Source organism: Palaemon carinicauda, chromosome 28, assembly GCF_036898095.1.
Source record: "Palaemon carinicauda isolate YSFRI2023 chromosome 28, ASM3689809v2, whole genome shotgun sequence".
NCBI classification, from domain to species: Eukaryota; Metazoa; Arthropoda; class Malacostraca; order Decapoda; family Palaemonidae; genus Palaemon; species Palaemon carinicauda.
Genome location: NC_090752.1, coordinates 8,916,774 through 8,931,563, shown reverse-complemented (window position 1 = coordinate 8,931,563; position 14,790 = coordinate 8,916,774). Strand labels below are relative to the sequence as shown.

At 34.9% G+C, this 14,790-nt stretch overlaps 1 protein-coding gene across 3 annotated transcripts in view; it reads left to right on the top strand.

The window, feature by feature from the left end:
• LOC137621451 (uncharacterized) overlaps nucleotides 1-14,440 on the top strand; it is an 84,113-nt gene extending 69,673 nt beyond the window's left edge. For 2 of the 3 annotated variants that reach the window (XM_068351762.1, XM_068351761.1), the window contains exons 6-10: nucleotides 3,781-3,931; nucleotides 5,885-6,097; nucleotides 6,236-6,475; nucleotides 12,508-12,602; nucleotides 12,775-14,440. In XM_068351762.1, the coding sequence (XP_068207863.1) occupies nucleotides 3,781-3,931; nucleotides 5,885-6,097; nucleotides 6,236-6,475; nucleotides 12,508-12,602; nucleotides 12,775-13,360 (1,285 nt within the window). In that variant the 3' untranslated portion in view covers nucleotides 13,361-14,440. The remainder of the gene's footprint in view (nucleotides 1-3,780; nucleotides 3,932-5,884; nucleotides 6,098-6,235; nucleotides 6,476-12,507; nucleotides 12,603-12,774) is intronic. The other variant, XM_068351760.1, reaches the window with a different exon arrangement.
• The last annotated feature ends 350 nt before the right edge of the window (nucleotides 14,441-14,790 follow it).

Below are 14,790 nucleotides of genomic sequence, written 5' to 3'. Positions count from 1 at the left end.
CTGTCTCTGTAAAAGTTTTTCATTCATCAAAACTCCTTTATTTTGCAATGCATGTGTTCAACGCTATTTAGATAAAAAAAATTGCATAATTAAATAAATTTTAAAGAAAAAAGTTGAGTAGATGCAGTTTGCTGGGGTTAGAATTCCTTTATTTAGATAGTTTTGGGATGCCAACGTATCATTAACTTTTGAGTGCAACTGTAAGTCTGTAGGTAAGAACATACATTTTTTACAGTAGTATCGTTTTAAATAAAGATTTTATAAACAAATCATAGCTTAGCATGAACTTGAACATTTCCTAGTGAAAAATAGCAGCAGTAATATACCCCTTTCCACATTTAAGTGTATTTGTGCTGGGCTCAGGTTTTAGCACCACTGTCTATGTAATTTCATGTTTTCTAGAACACTGTTTTGCATAGTACATATATGGCTTGCAATTCAAAAGCTGTAAGTTGTGAGCATAGAAAAATCTTTAGCCAAAGAGTCCAACTACTGTTCAGTGTAATTCTATAGATAGTTAATAAGGATTTTAAATACTATAATGGAAATTTTATGAAATCATTCTGTAACAGAAGTAGGTACTGTATAGTGGACCTTACACATAATTTTTTAGGGGAAATTCAACCCTTTACTTTAATTAATGTAGCTTTTTTTGTGTTGTGCAAATTCCCTCTTTTTTTATTTTGTTCCAGATTGGCTCTTTATAGTAGTAGACTCTCTCAACAGGTGATTCCAGTTTCTACTTTTAGAAACATACAGATTCCATAATGGATATTAGGGTGTCCTTTTGGTACCTTTTTGGTAACCAATCTGAACAAGTATTTTGTATTTAATTATATATATAAGTAAGCTTAGCAGCCCAGAGAGCCATTGTTTCCATGCAATCAGAAGCATCGTCGTATGTTGGAGATTTTGTCATCTTTATCTTTTGAAAGTCTTGTCAGAATTTACAGGTGCACAACCTTCACATTACAAGATCTTCGAGCATGTAATGTCAGAGAGTAGTTTCTACTAAGATATCTCCATACCTAGTAATGTCCTTACAATCAGTATTTGTTCCAACATGTATACAAACTTGTCGTCCTTTAAAATAGGGAATGGCTTTAGTGTAAGTGGAATGGAATAGCCTTTGAATTCACTATTGAGGTAGTTACTGACAGGTTGTGGGGTTGTGCACTCTTTCTGTTGACCAGGTTTTGGAGGAGCTAGGCCTCCCTCCTTCACCTTTTCTATTGGAAGTGGGAGTGCTGCTTCTTTCTCTGATTGAAATACTTTGGTTTTTAGTGAAAAAGATGTCACTTCTTAAGCACATTGTTGTGCGTTTACAATCAACTGGCATCCACTGGGCCATGGCCCCATCCTGAAGATCTAATAAACAGAGAGAAGGTTACATAGTACCTCTTCAGTCTCTGGTTTGGTTGGTGCCAGAGATTCTTCTCTCTCTGATACCAACCTGCCCCAGTGCTTGGCTTAATGCCTAAATCCTATATTCAATTCAATTCAATTCTGATACCAACCTTCCTGATTTGTCATTGGCTCCCAACCCGACTATGTTGCTAGTACTGTACTGTTCTTGGAACAGAAAGCTCATACTCATGGGAAGGATTACATCTTCTGAGCAGTCTATATTGCATAGCACACTGTATAAACAGTCCATTGCTCAAGGACCCATCATATAGTGAGAGATGGCTGTGCTTCCTCGTTCTACCCTACGAATAAGAATAATCATTTAATGGAAAGACCCTAGATCTTTTGTACTGTACCTGGAAATTTATAATGGTTCTTTCTTTGTTTTGTAGTACAAGAAGACCACAACAGTTCATGGTAATCCAGTTGACTACAACAATGGTAATGTTATCTTTTCAGTGCTGACATTTTAAGGGAATATAATAGATATGTTTTATTTAGCATAAGAAAATTTTATTATATTTAGTTAACCAACTCTTTTGAACTTGGTAACCAATAGAACTTATTAGGCCATATGTCATATACCTGAATGGTTTTAATTTTACAATAGTCACCCTATTTTGATGTTCGTTCCTTCTAGTGGTGGCAAAAAATTACACGGAGTCCTTCTGAGTTTACTGAATGAATGAATTATTGTTTTATACTTTTCCATAAAGGAAAATAAATTCACTGCCGAGTCTTGTGAAAGTGAGGCTTAATTTGCTGTTTCAACATTATTAGGATTTGCTGAGAAATGCAGAACACATTGTCCCTATGGAATTTTTTTGAACATCTGAAAATTTTCGGAGGACACTCTCTGCGTTGAAGTAATCAGATGCTTTTCTTGAATATTAATGTAATACCTAAAGAATTGCTATAAATGTCATTATAAAAAAGGAATCCTCTAACCAATTGCTCAGTGTCCAGTCAAGACAAAAACTATACGGAAGGACTTTTGCAGCAACCCTTCAATCCCAAACTGCACCCATCTTCAGCCTTTGATTCTGCTTCTTTTCTTTCATATTACTGCTTATCCACTTTCAATTTTGAACTTCTTTATGCAACTGTGGGGTTTCTTAAGTTGATCCTTGATGCCGAATTGCCGTATGGCCCACGTTCCGTACATCCATCCTTGCATTCAGGGGAATGTCTTCAGTGAACATAATTAATACTGTATTCTTTAGCTGAAGATTGAATCCTTCCCCTTTGTAACATATTGTTGCATTATTTACAGTGCACATTAGCATCAGGAACTTGTCAAGTTGCAAACAGTGACCCCTTTGGGCTTATTGGATTTATTGAAATCTTTTTTAAGCAATGTTCTAATCATCCCCATAATTTTTGAACTTAAAATATCCACAGAAAGATCAGTTGATAGCTTCTCTTTTATTTAAGCAGTTAATAGCTTCTCTGTTATTTGAAAGTATCAAAGGTTTTTTGTTAATATTACTAGCCAAGCTGAAATCTTAGCTGGAAATGGAAAATACTACAAGCCCAAGGGCTCCTATGGGGAAAGCAATCCCTTCTGGGGAAGAAATGGAGGAGCAAAGAATAAATTATAAAAGTTGTGGGATGGCATGAAGGCAAGTCATAATTACAGTACATTTGAAGAACTATTACTATACTACAGATTCATTGTAGGGATGGTAGACCTACATTAGATTGAGCTGTGGAGTGGGAGAAGGTTGATAACTTTAAAACATTACAGTAATTTCTTTGTGTTTGGTAGTTTGAAGTTATGTATCTAGTTTTGACTCATTCAAGTGAGTCTAGTTTACTAATAAAAGGCTATAGTTTGGGGTTTATAACATTAACATGGAACATATATAGGCTACCATTGATAATTTTGAGTGACTTTATTTTTGCAAATTAAATTCTATACATTAGAAAGTACCAACTTATAGTAAAGTACAGCTGTATACATTTAGGCTAACAAAATTCAAGTAGTAGTTTTTTAATATGGAAAAACTAGTAACGATATTTTCTGTAAATGTGCATATTGTTTATGTTGATGAAGTATTATTTTTAATTTTATGAGGTTATTTGGAATTCTTTGTTTTTATACCGTATAAATTTTAAAATATTGAGGTGGCATCACATCCTGTATATTTAAATTTCTCCTGGTTTGGTCAATTTAAAAATAAGCACATGTAAGAGCATGTTCTTGAATACTGGTAATTTTATGTATATCAGTAAAGTCAATTTTTTCACACATTACGAATTTACACAAAAAGTTTGCACGCAGCAAAACTATAAATACCTGAATATTTGTAGTATGACTATGATTTAACCAGAAATTTTATGTGAATGTTTTAATGATCGTAATTTCTACAGACCTTACTTTGAGTTGAAGGCAGCTATAAACCAGCAGTTAGAAGCTCAGAAACAGAGAGTACGGCAGTTGGAAGAAAATGTCACTGGAGCCAAGATGACTTACGCTCAGGCCCTTGCCAACCTTGAGACCATTTCTGATGAAATTCACAGAGTAAGTTTTCTGCTTAAGTTGTTTATGTTATTGTCAAAATATTATTTGAATTTGTGATTTGATATGCTTAGACGTAACTAAAATCTTTATTGTTGTTATTATTTTAAAATATATAAATTAAGTGAAAAGATTGAAATACTGTACAATGAATAGATGCACTTTATATAGACTATGATAAATTTGTTTTGTAATCAATTTTTAGTGAAAGGTTGATCAAATGAATTATATTTAGTGCTAAAAAAAGCAAAAAAGAAGAAGAAAAAAAAGAGGACTCTAGAAGGGCAATTACCCAAAATTTTTATGAAGAGGTATACCACTTTCAAACCTCACTAATACATCTCTTCCTCCCTTCCTTACCACCTTATACTTGCTACCCATTATTTTTACTACATGTAAAGTGAAGTTCATGTTCATTTATTCTATATTCATTCATTCATTCTGTCAATTATAAGTTTTTATTATTTTTTGTATGCTTTCATGTACTATAATGGATTTTAATATTGTAAACTTTGTGTAAAAATGGCTTATAATAGGAGCATCCATGAGTGGGAATCAATTAGTGTAATGCTATTTCTATTCATTCTTATGGGAAAATTGATTCGGTGTTCAAGAGCCATGTCTAATTGAAGGGAAAGAAAGTGGAAGTAAAACTAATTTTACTTGAAGTAAAGCTGATAGTAATGGAGTAGCGCAAATAGTATTAATTGTTTCTATTATAATTATTATCATTATCATAATCGTTGTTAAGATTATATTATTTACCAAGCTATAATCCTAGTTTAAAACATGAATCTATTAGATCGAGAACTCAAACTTTGAAAGCAGTCCAGTAAAAACAAGTGAATATGAAAGCAAAAATTAAGTTATATATATTAGAAATAGCAAAGAAAAATGATGGATGTAAAACAGTTAAAACTCTATATTGTAATGAAACTCATACTGTGTAAGCCTACTTGATAAAATTAGATTAGTATGTAGTTTAGTCTTCTGAAGAATTATGATTCAGTCCCATGATTATGAATAGCATTCTATAACTAGATTGGTAGAAATAACTGGATGATTTAGAAGATACTTTAAATACAGTACAGCAATGAAAAGGGGAGAAAGACACTCCAAATCAATCCATTGTTCTCTAGTCTTGGGTAGTGCCATAGCCTCTGTACCATGGTCTTCCACTATCTTGGGTTAGAGTTCTCTTGCTTGAGGGTACACTCGGGCACAATATCTAATTTCTCTTCCTCTTGTTTTGTTAAAGTTTTTATAGTTTATATAGGAGATATTTATATTAATGCTACTCTTCTTAAAGTATTTTATTTTCCTTTCCTTACCTGGCTATTTTCCCTGTTGGAGCCCCTGGGCTTATAGCATCCTGCTTTTCCAACTAGGGTTGTAGCTTAGCAAGTAATAATAATAATAATAATAATAATAATAATAATAATAATAATAATAATGTGTTTGAGGGCACATATAGAGGAGAAATGTACCCGAGTGCCTTACCAAGCAAGTAATTAAATCTAGCTTGTAAAAAGCTGTGGAACAGTTAAAGGGTTAAGAATGTTAGTACTTATTTGGTCACTATTTGTAGAAAGGAAACACAATTTGATACCAAAGATGACTCAACTGCTTTATATAATGACAGTTACTCAAATTGATTGAAAGATATTTAGTTTCTTCAAACATCACTTGATGGCTTCTACAGATCCATAGTTTTATTCAATATTTTACTTTCATTTAAGAAAATTGGTATGCACTGAAATGTTTTATATGTGATGCTAAACTTACTTGATTGTAGTTCTGTCCAAAAAATGACCGAAACCATATTTTGGAGTCATAATCTTCAACCTTCACAGTCCTAGCCTATATTCCTTTTGTATACAATGTTATGGTTACTTAAAGTTATAACCTTTTTTCTTAAACTTAACTGATATAATTACCCCGGTTTTTATTCACCAGACACGCCAGTCTCAGTTAGACCTTGGAATTCGTGGTGTGGGTGTTGGTGCCGAATCTCCCTTGCCTCCTCTCCAAGCAGTTGATGGGGGAATTCCACTTACTGGAAACCCCCTTCATTATGCTGGGTCTAGCTTAGACTCGGACACCCAAGACGATTTTAAAACTCTACCTGGGAAACTGGGATCAGTAGCTGCACCAATAATGTCATCTGTGGTAAATATTCCTTTGGTGTGTTCTAAGTTTCCATGAGATGGTAGCTATTACCAATGATGGTAGGTCATTGTGAAGTTTCATTTACGCTATCTGATTTTTCATCCGCATTCACTCTCTAATTGTTTGTTTGTCCTCCAGATGACCCCTGAAGCAGCACGCTCTCTTCTCGCTAAAACCCCTTCTACCTCATCTAGTAATATGCCTACAGAAAGTCTTTCCACCATAGTTTCAACACTGCCCAAAACAGCAGATGTCTCATCCACTGTCTGTACAGCTACTTGTGACGCTATACCAAATAATGTTGTCATGGATGCCGGGGATTTGGTTGTTGAAGAAGTAGACGGGGCAACTGCGTGTACAGATTTGTCTGGCTGGCAGGTTAGTTATAAATCAGTAATGCTGGAGGTAATAGTACAGTATTCTAAATTTTTTGTTGCTTTGTCACTGCCATAGTCTATTTTCACATAAGCCTATTACTGTATTGTCATAGAATAAGTTTAAGGACATGGCCACTCGAGGAAGCAATGAGGATTGCCAAAAAGATGCAGGACGCTTACTTAATTTTTCTCATCTTACCATTTCAGATTTGTCTTATTTTGTGTATGAATGCTAATGCTCTTGAACAAAAAATTAAAATGCAAAGGTAAAAAGATAACAAACTACTTTACCCTAAACAATTCCATGGTGCCATAACTATGTAGTCGGAACAAGTGTATACTGTACGCCCATAACTGTATGACTAAAACTTACCCCTGGAGATCAAGGCTTTGGTTGTCTAATAAATATGTGTCAACATGATAACATTTGTAACAAGTGAAGCTCAGCAGATAACATGAGAAACCTAAATGCTTACTAAACAGACATAATGATCATAGAAAATTAGAATGCATTGTGGCCTTATACCAAAAAATGTAAGCAATTCCTAGGTACAGAAGTCTGAAACTAAGAAGCACCTCTTAGACTTTGTAAACATAATAAACCAAGTTAAAACTTGAAAGAAAAGATCAGCTTTTAAAGCTAAACCCATTCCTATACTGTTTTTAAACAACCACTAAATGACTTTATCTAGCAAGTGACAAAAACTCCAAGTAAATGATACTCGTAGACGAGGAAATTTTGTACATTTATAACATTAATTCAATTGCTAGGAATAACGATTTAATAAAATAGTAACTTAACCAACTGACTTAACTTATAGGTTTAGGAGAATGCTTGACCATCTGGTACTGGCAGCGTGCAGTTAAGAATGTCCTTGATGAATTTTAAAGATGTTAGATCAAGCATTTACTAGCGACCAGGTAACCTCTGCTTTCGTACCAGCGGTGGTTCTTGTTGATATGTCATCACGTTTCAGCTTAAAAGGTGCTGTGACAGATTTGATGAATCCTGCATCCATAGGTCTTCCTTATACTCACTGAGTCTGTGCTGTGCACATTGATACACTAGCCCTAGAGCAAGGAGGACAATATCTCTGGTATTTTCTTGTCATATTGGATTCACTGTTCTAGCTTTTCACAGAAAAGTCCTTGGAGACCCAACAATACCTCCCCGAAAACAGGTTTTTACTACGTCAACATGGAATAAGTTTATGGGAACTTGAAAGATACAGTACTAAAAAAATAAAAATGTCATTACAGTACTTAGTTTAGTAGATTGGTGATCAGATTAAACTTAAATCATCTTCTAAAACTATCAGGATACCAGAAAACTTTCAATCAATCAATCAATCAATCTTTTAAAACTAAAAATACTTATGGTGATGAAAACAAGGTTAAGATTATTAAGCTGGAATCACACATGGCTTTTTTGTCTCCAGCAGCGAGAATGGAAAATGAAAAACCGCGAGCTTGCTGCTTGAGATATTGGCTTCCCGACTATACAGAAAACAGTGAACTCACAACTGCAATCATGACTTTGGACGTAAGCAAACAAGATGGCTGCTGCAAATAGGAAATGCTCTTGCTTGGCAATCTTGGGTACAAAAAGCCTCAAGAGATAATAATCTCCTTTCTTCATCCTGTGGTAGTTGTAGAAGGCAGAACCATCCTCCAACCTTATTTCCCGACAAAGGTTGTCAGAGATACCTTTGACTTCTCTTCTCCTGAGCCACTCTTGAACCCACAAACGGTTTTTGTTCCTCTTCAATTCACGTAACATTCCGAGAATACGCATTACTGCAATAGTCAGAAAATTTCGGGGTGCCATGATAATGTCAGCTGATCCGTTTTTATTTCACTTTTTTCCTAATGCTCTTCAAACCACGAGATTCTAGTGTGACGCTATAACACCTCACTCGCAAGCATCGGCTGTACGTTGGCCAAAACCTTAAGCAATAAATGACCAGTGTGATCCCAGCTTTAAGCTTGTCATTTAAATGGGAATATGAGTATTAAAGTACTGTACCTCTGCAATATTCTAGTTGTTTCTTGATTTTCAGCCTCCCCAAAAGATTAGTGATTAATTAGCAAGGTATGAATGGAATCAGTTTCTACCAAGTCTTGTACAGGCATAATGTTTAAAAAATCTTGTCCAGGTCTGAGAAACCACTCCTGTAAGGTTTTTATCTTCTCTATCAGTAGAAAGTATGAATTTTCAGCTTATTGGTGATCATACGCATTCATAAAAGTGGTAGATTGATTTCACACCATGAACCATGTGACTGATAGCTGTTTATACTCAGCAAGGTTATTGTACGGCTATAAAATCATACTTTTAGATGCATTTAGGGTTCTACCAAAGGATTTTTGTCAATGAGGGTGAAAATCATAGAAAATATGGAAAAGAAGCTGAATGTGGGTAAGTAGGAAGAAATCAAAGGTATGTCACAAGGGACTTTTAGAGCCCTACACAGTGCTGAATGCAAGGCACAATGCGGGTGGTACCCCCGTTGTGGATGGCATATATTAGAGTGCAATATTTAATTTTGGTTCAGCTTCAACCAAAAGTTTATTTTGTTGTAAAACACGGAAGCAGGGTTTAAAACCTCTTCAATCCATCTTTCTCTAGAAGGTTCACAATTTCTGGCAGTAAAATCTGTGCTTTTGTTGTATTTGCAGGATAATTTGGATATAGAACTGGCTTTTTGGACGAGGGAGGATACAGTATGAGGTTAGAAGAACCCTTTAACTTTTTTTTACTACAGTTAGCACCCACAAATTGGGATGAAACTGGATAGAAGTAGGAAAAGTCTTCCTCCCAGTGGCATTAGTAGGGAAGGACCATTATACATACCACTGGAATGAAAAGGACTCCTTAGCAAAAATTCTGAGTTTGAAGCATTTGATCTGAAGGTGGAAACTTGAGTATCCTTAGAAAAAGACCTCAAAACATTAGTTCAAGTTCTGACCTCTACTTGAGCAACCACTTTCTCCAATTTCGCTACATTTAAAGCAAGCCTTAAACTAGAAGAAAAATTGCCCCAAACTGACCCCACTATAGAGGCACATCTGCTCTCTTCGCTTAATCACAAAACACAAAGGCTGATATAACCTCAAAAGCCCATTTAAAAAAGTTTTATCGAAACAGGTCAGATAATCTAAAAGTAATTCAAATCCTGATGTCCTGCCAATTTCTCTTGCAAAAGACTCCCAATAATCACTATCATATCATAGAATTGCATAAAAAGTGCTTCAAGAACACCCTACTTGATTACCAACAAACAGCATTAATTTAGTCAGTCCGCTTGCAAACCCCGCATTTAAAGATTGTTATTTATCAGGAGTAATGATGGGCTCGCCCCAAGAAATTAAATTTAATTCTATAAGAAGATTAGGTAACTAATTAATCTTATATGAGTCAGAATGCCTCTGTGATATAGAGAGTTAAGGACTATACAAGAATTAGAATTACTAGTTTTTGTTTGAATTTTAGGCAACAATTTATCGATTCTATCCACCACGAAGTTGGGAACTTGAGGGGTATAAATGGTCTTGGCAGTATCTGTCTCCAAAGACTTGGAAGAATAAGCAGCTTCAGAACTTACCTTAAGAAACTTATTAATCCATTTTCCTCATATTTGAGGTCTGTGTCTATGTTTCCTTCATCCTTATTTTCCTGTACAGCAAGGTTGTTTACAACTGGATATGATGGCTGCTGTGCATGTGTGAAAGAGATTCATTTCGGCAATAGACGTACTATCACCTACATTTACCCTGCTAGAGTTAGCCTTCTGATGAGCTAGTGGTCAAGCTTACAAGCAAAAGAAACACACTGCCATCCCAAATATGATGTAAACAATAAACTTCAGTAGGTTGAAACTTCATTCACAGCATCAAGAGCTAAGGGAATCATACGATATGCCATGCCATCAACATATGTATTACAAGGTTGCTTGAAACACTTACTTTAGCTAGTGGAAGGATATTAGGATCCAGACTACCAAGAAGGTCTTCTGCCTTGCAATCTAGTTTTCTAAAAGAGTGACTAGGATTGCAGGAATCAAGGGCTCAACAGCAAAATGTATTGAAGCAATTAAAGAATTTGAGGTTCAGTGAGATAATCTCAAATCTACTGCAATGTGAACTTCCAGAACCCTTACTGAATGGAACACTCTTACCGCTAGATTCAACTTGAGAAGTTAGGCTATGGTTAGCAACCAGACAGGTAGGATCAGAATTACCACCTTTGATTTAAAGACTTAATGGACTTTTGATATTTAACAGATGAAGCTAGAGACGAGAGTTTTTGATGCTCATCATTATGAAAACTTGATTTGGTTGAACAGTATTTGATAACAATGCTTGAATGTCATTATCACCATCATCCTTATTATAATCAACTAGCCTAGTCTTCCCTGGATTTTGTAATGAACTAAAAGCAAGTTTCATTTTGTGCTTTGAACTTTTGATTTGATCGGCAGCTATTGAAACGTACATTTCCATGAGAGAGGGACCGTGAGGCAATAGCATTCCTGACAACAGCTATTTAAATCATAGTATTATTCTCAACCCAAGACATAGAGAATGCAGATCATGATCACTCAGGAACATTTCCCTTGAGCCATCCGTGTAGTAGTTGCTAACAAATCCAAAGGAAGACATCTTTAAACAGTAAAATCTAATAATCTGGGGAATGTTTTTGTCAAACCATTACAAAAGGGAAACTGAAATAACAAAGAGACTCTGGTGCATCACTACTTGGCCTCTTACCATTTACTCTATAAGCTTCTACTTTACTATAGTCCTTATGCAGATTTGCACCGACTCGCATCGGTGCCCTTTTAGCTCGGAAAATTTTCCTGATCGCTGATTGGTCAGAATTATCTCGTCCAACCAATCAGCGATCAGGAAACTTTTCCGAGCTAAAAGGGCACCGCTGCGAGTCGGTGCAAATCTGCATCGCTAAAAGAAATTGACTATAGAGGTATGTGTTAATTGAAGGAAAAGAAAAGGGGTAATTATTAGATTTTCTAGAAATCATAGGGGTAAATGTTGATTAAACTGAGCTTCTAGAGAAAAAGTAATATGTATATCAGGTGAGTATAGAATAAAATTTTTTATTATTACAATTCCATTTTATCTAATGTTAATGCTTGTTTTTTTTTTTTTTTTTTTTTTTTCATTCACGTAATGTATATTTAAATAGAAAACAGAAATAATGTACCAATTTCATGGTTTGCATTAAGTAAAGACAGGGTTACTTTGGCAATATTCTGCATTTTTTCCCATGATTTTACACATTTTGGGTTAGCATCAAAGATACAAAGAAGCAAAACAAAAATAGAAGACTAGGTCAAGAGAAGGTAAGGTAAGCTGGAGTAGGATAAAATTACTTACTATATAGGTTTATCATCACAAGTATCATTCTATGCATTAGAAAAGACAAGAGGGGAGAAAGAGCTAAAAAAAAAAATTGTAATTATAAATGCTGTGTATTCACAGGATTTCTGACCTTGGTAAAATGTTCTAAAGTTATATAGAATTACCACATACAGTATATGTTTAACTTATACCTTACTGGATTTAGTTATGAAATTAATTTTCTCTATTTTTGTATGTCTTTGTTTTGTTTCTTTGTTGATGTCGGCTACCCCCAAAATTAGGGGAAGTGCCTTGGTATATGGATGGATGAATTTTCTTAATTGATATTTACATTGCAATTTTAAACCACTGTGCTATGTTATAAACTATAAAGTTTTTCTTTTCTTATGCATTGGTAATTAACAATAAAGAAATATTTGTAAGAGTTATGTCTTTTCAGTACTTGTTTTCTTGAAATGGTGTGTCGTCTGTACACTATATCTTTAACATATGTAGAGTGAGCTGCATTTAATCTTCTGCTTTATTACCTACATATCTTTTAAGTATAAAGGGTGATTTGAGTCTCCTGGCTATCTTAGTGCTTATTACATAAAAAGTAGAATATTCCTCTTTTCTTTTAAGTTAGTAGTAATGCTTCATTGTTTTGTGCAGGTCATTGGTTTAGGCAGTCCAGCTCTCTCCTCAGCCCAGTATTTGACAGTGGAGGACCGGGATTCAACAATCTCGGACACTGAAAGCTTAGCCAGGTGTGTAGGCTTTTATTGAAATTAATGCTTAAAGACATTGCTTTGCTTGGAATACTGTATACTGCACTTGGAAATCCATTTTTATAATGAAGGTTTTGTGTAAGGTAAATGCAAACTCTGGGCATTATGGTTGTCAGAATGTGTTGATAATTCTTCCCTTAAATATTTCCAGCATTGAGATGCTAAGCGATGAAGCTATTGCCGGTCTGATGTTAGATGAAGAGTTAGCTGAAGTTTCAAATACTATGGGAACTCCACTGAATACACCAATATGTGACTTGCCTCTTCCTTCAACATCCACTATGTGTGCTTGGCCCTCATTAGTACAGAATTACATAAACACTTCTGCCAAACCTCAAGACACTTCTTCTATAACGCAAACTGTGCCTGCAACTGAAGAGGGTAAGCAAGAACCTTGCACCAGAGTGAGTGAGTCAATGATGAGCCTTCAGCTTGAAGACTCCTTCAGTCCTATGACAAGACAGCTGAATCCTCCTCGGACCCTCCCTCTCAGTCGTGACTCCTCGTCCGAACACTCTTCCCCTGAAGATCTTACTCCAGGTTATGTTCCTTTGAAAAATGTTTGCACCCCTTTCTCTCCAGAGGATTGTAATCCTTGCAAGTCCAATAGTTCTTCAGGACCATTACGACGTAGTTCTTCTAGTAGTGAAGAGGCTAGAGAAGAACCTCATCGCAGCTCATGGGTATTAGAAAATGTGCCACAAATGCATGATGATGATACCACTGCCAAGCCATAAGTAAGTACTGTATAATCCAATTAATGATTTAACTTTTATTTGGGTAATACAATCTTGATGCTGTGCTAAGTCAACTAATTTAGTTTCTGCAGACATTTTGTCAGACGCTTTTGATAATAATGCATTGATAGCCTTGTATTCCCAGTTAACTTTTACTACTTAATATTTCATTTAAATCTGAATATTAATACTATTTGTAAATTTCATAAAAGAAAGTAAACATGGTTCAAATTATTAATAATACAAGGATAATAGGAATAATTCTTCACAACTGTCCCAGAAACAGACTGAACGTTCCCTTTTTGCAGTGGTATCAAAAAGGTTTTTCAGCAAACCTCTCTCTCATTGAGCAGAGGAAAGAGGATGTTTTTCTTATACTTTATTGAGCAGTGCCTGTGTGCTGTTAATGAAATTACTATACTGATCTCTTCATGCTCATGAAATATAGTCTCAATATTGAGAATGGGTTCACATTCTGTACATTATAATACTGTTTAGGATTAATAATTCATGCCATGCTGAATTTACAGTACAGTATTAAACAAGTATGAGTGGCATAGAAACCGATGATAAGTGCCTGAATGGAAAATGGTGGTAGCTCTCATATCGTACTCTAGAATTTCTTTTTATTAGGAGAAGAATTTATTCTTTGCCTTTTCAAGTGCTTTTTATTCAGTAATTTATTTATGAAAATTTGCATACTAGCGATATATTAATGTAAGGTAGTCTCTTACTGTAAAGCAGCCAAACATCCTTGCTAAACTTTGCTTCTGATTGTTGTATAGTATAATTTTCATCATACGGTTTTGTCCCATTGCAGTCAAGGCTGGTGAGATTGGTTGAATTCTTACCAATGAGAAATGACAGGATTATCATAACCCCGTAATTTTAAATACAAGAGGTTCATGGTTAGCATCTTTCATTGTAATAGTTTTTGTGTCATTTAAATTGGTTTATCTACTAATAATATAGTTAAAACTTTGATTGTGTCCATTAACAAGAATACAGTATTGAATAAAGATAACAGAAAATTAGGAAAGCTCATGTTCTGCCTTGTTCACTTAATGAAAGAAGATACAAATTTTCTTTTGAATTGGAGGAAATGTCTCAAGGCATAGCATGTAACATTGATTACCTTCATAAACTTTAGAATCCCCTGCTCCTTCAGGAAAAAAAAGTCAGACTGTTTATAATACAGTGGTACCTCTACATACGAATTTAATCCGTTCCACAACCGACTTCGGGTGTCGAAAATGTTCGGATGTAGAAACGAATTTTCCCATAAGAATACATTGAAATAGGATTAATCCGTGGTTGAGCCCAAAAACCTATGATAACTCCTTAATAAATTACTACACATAATTACACATGACAATATGCATTCTAAATTAGATAATACACATGTAAAAAAGAATAATTATCAAGAAATA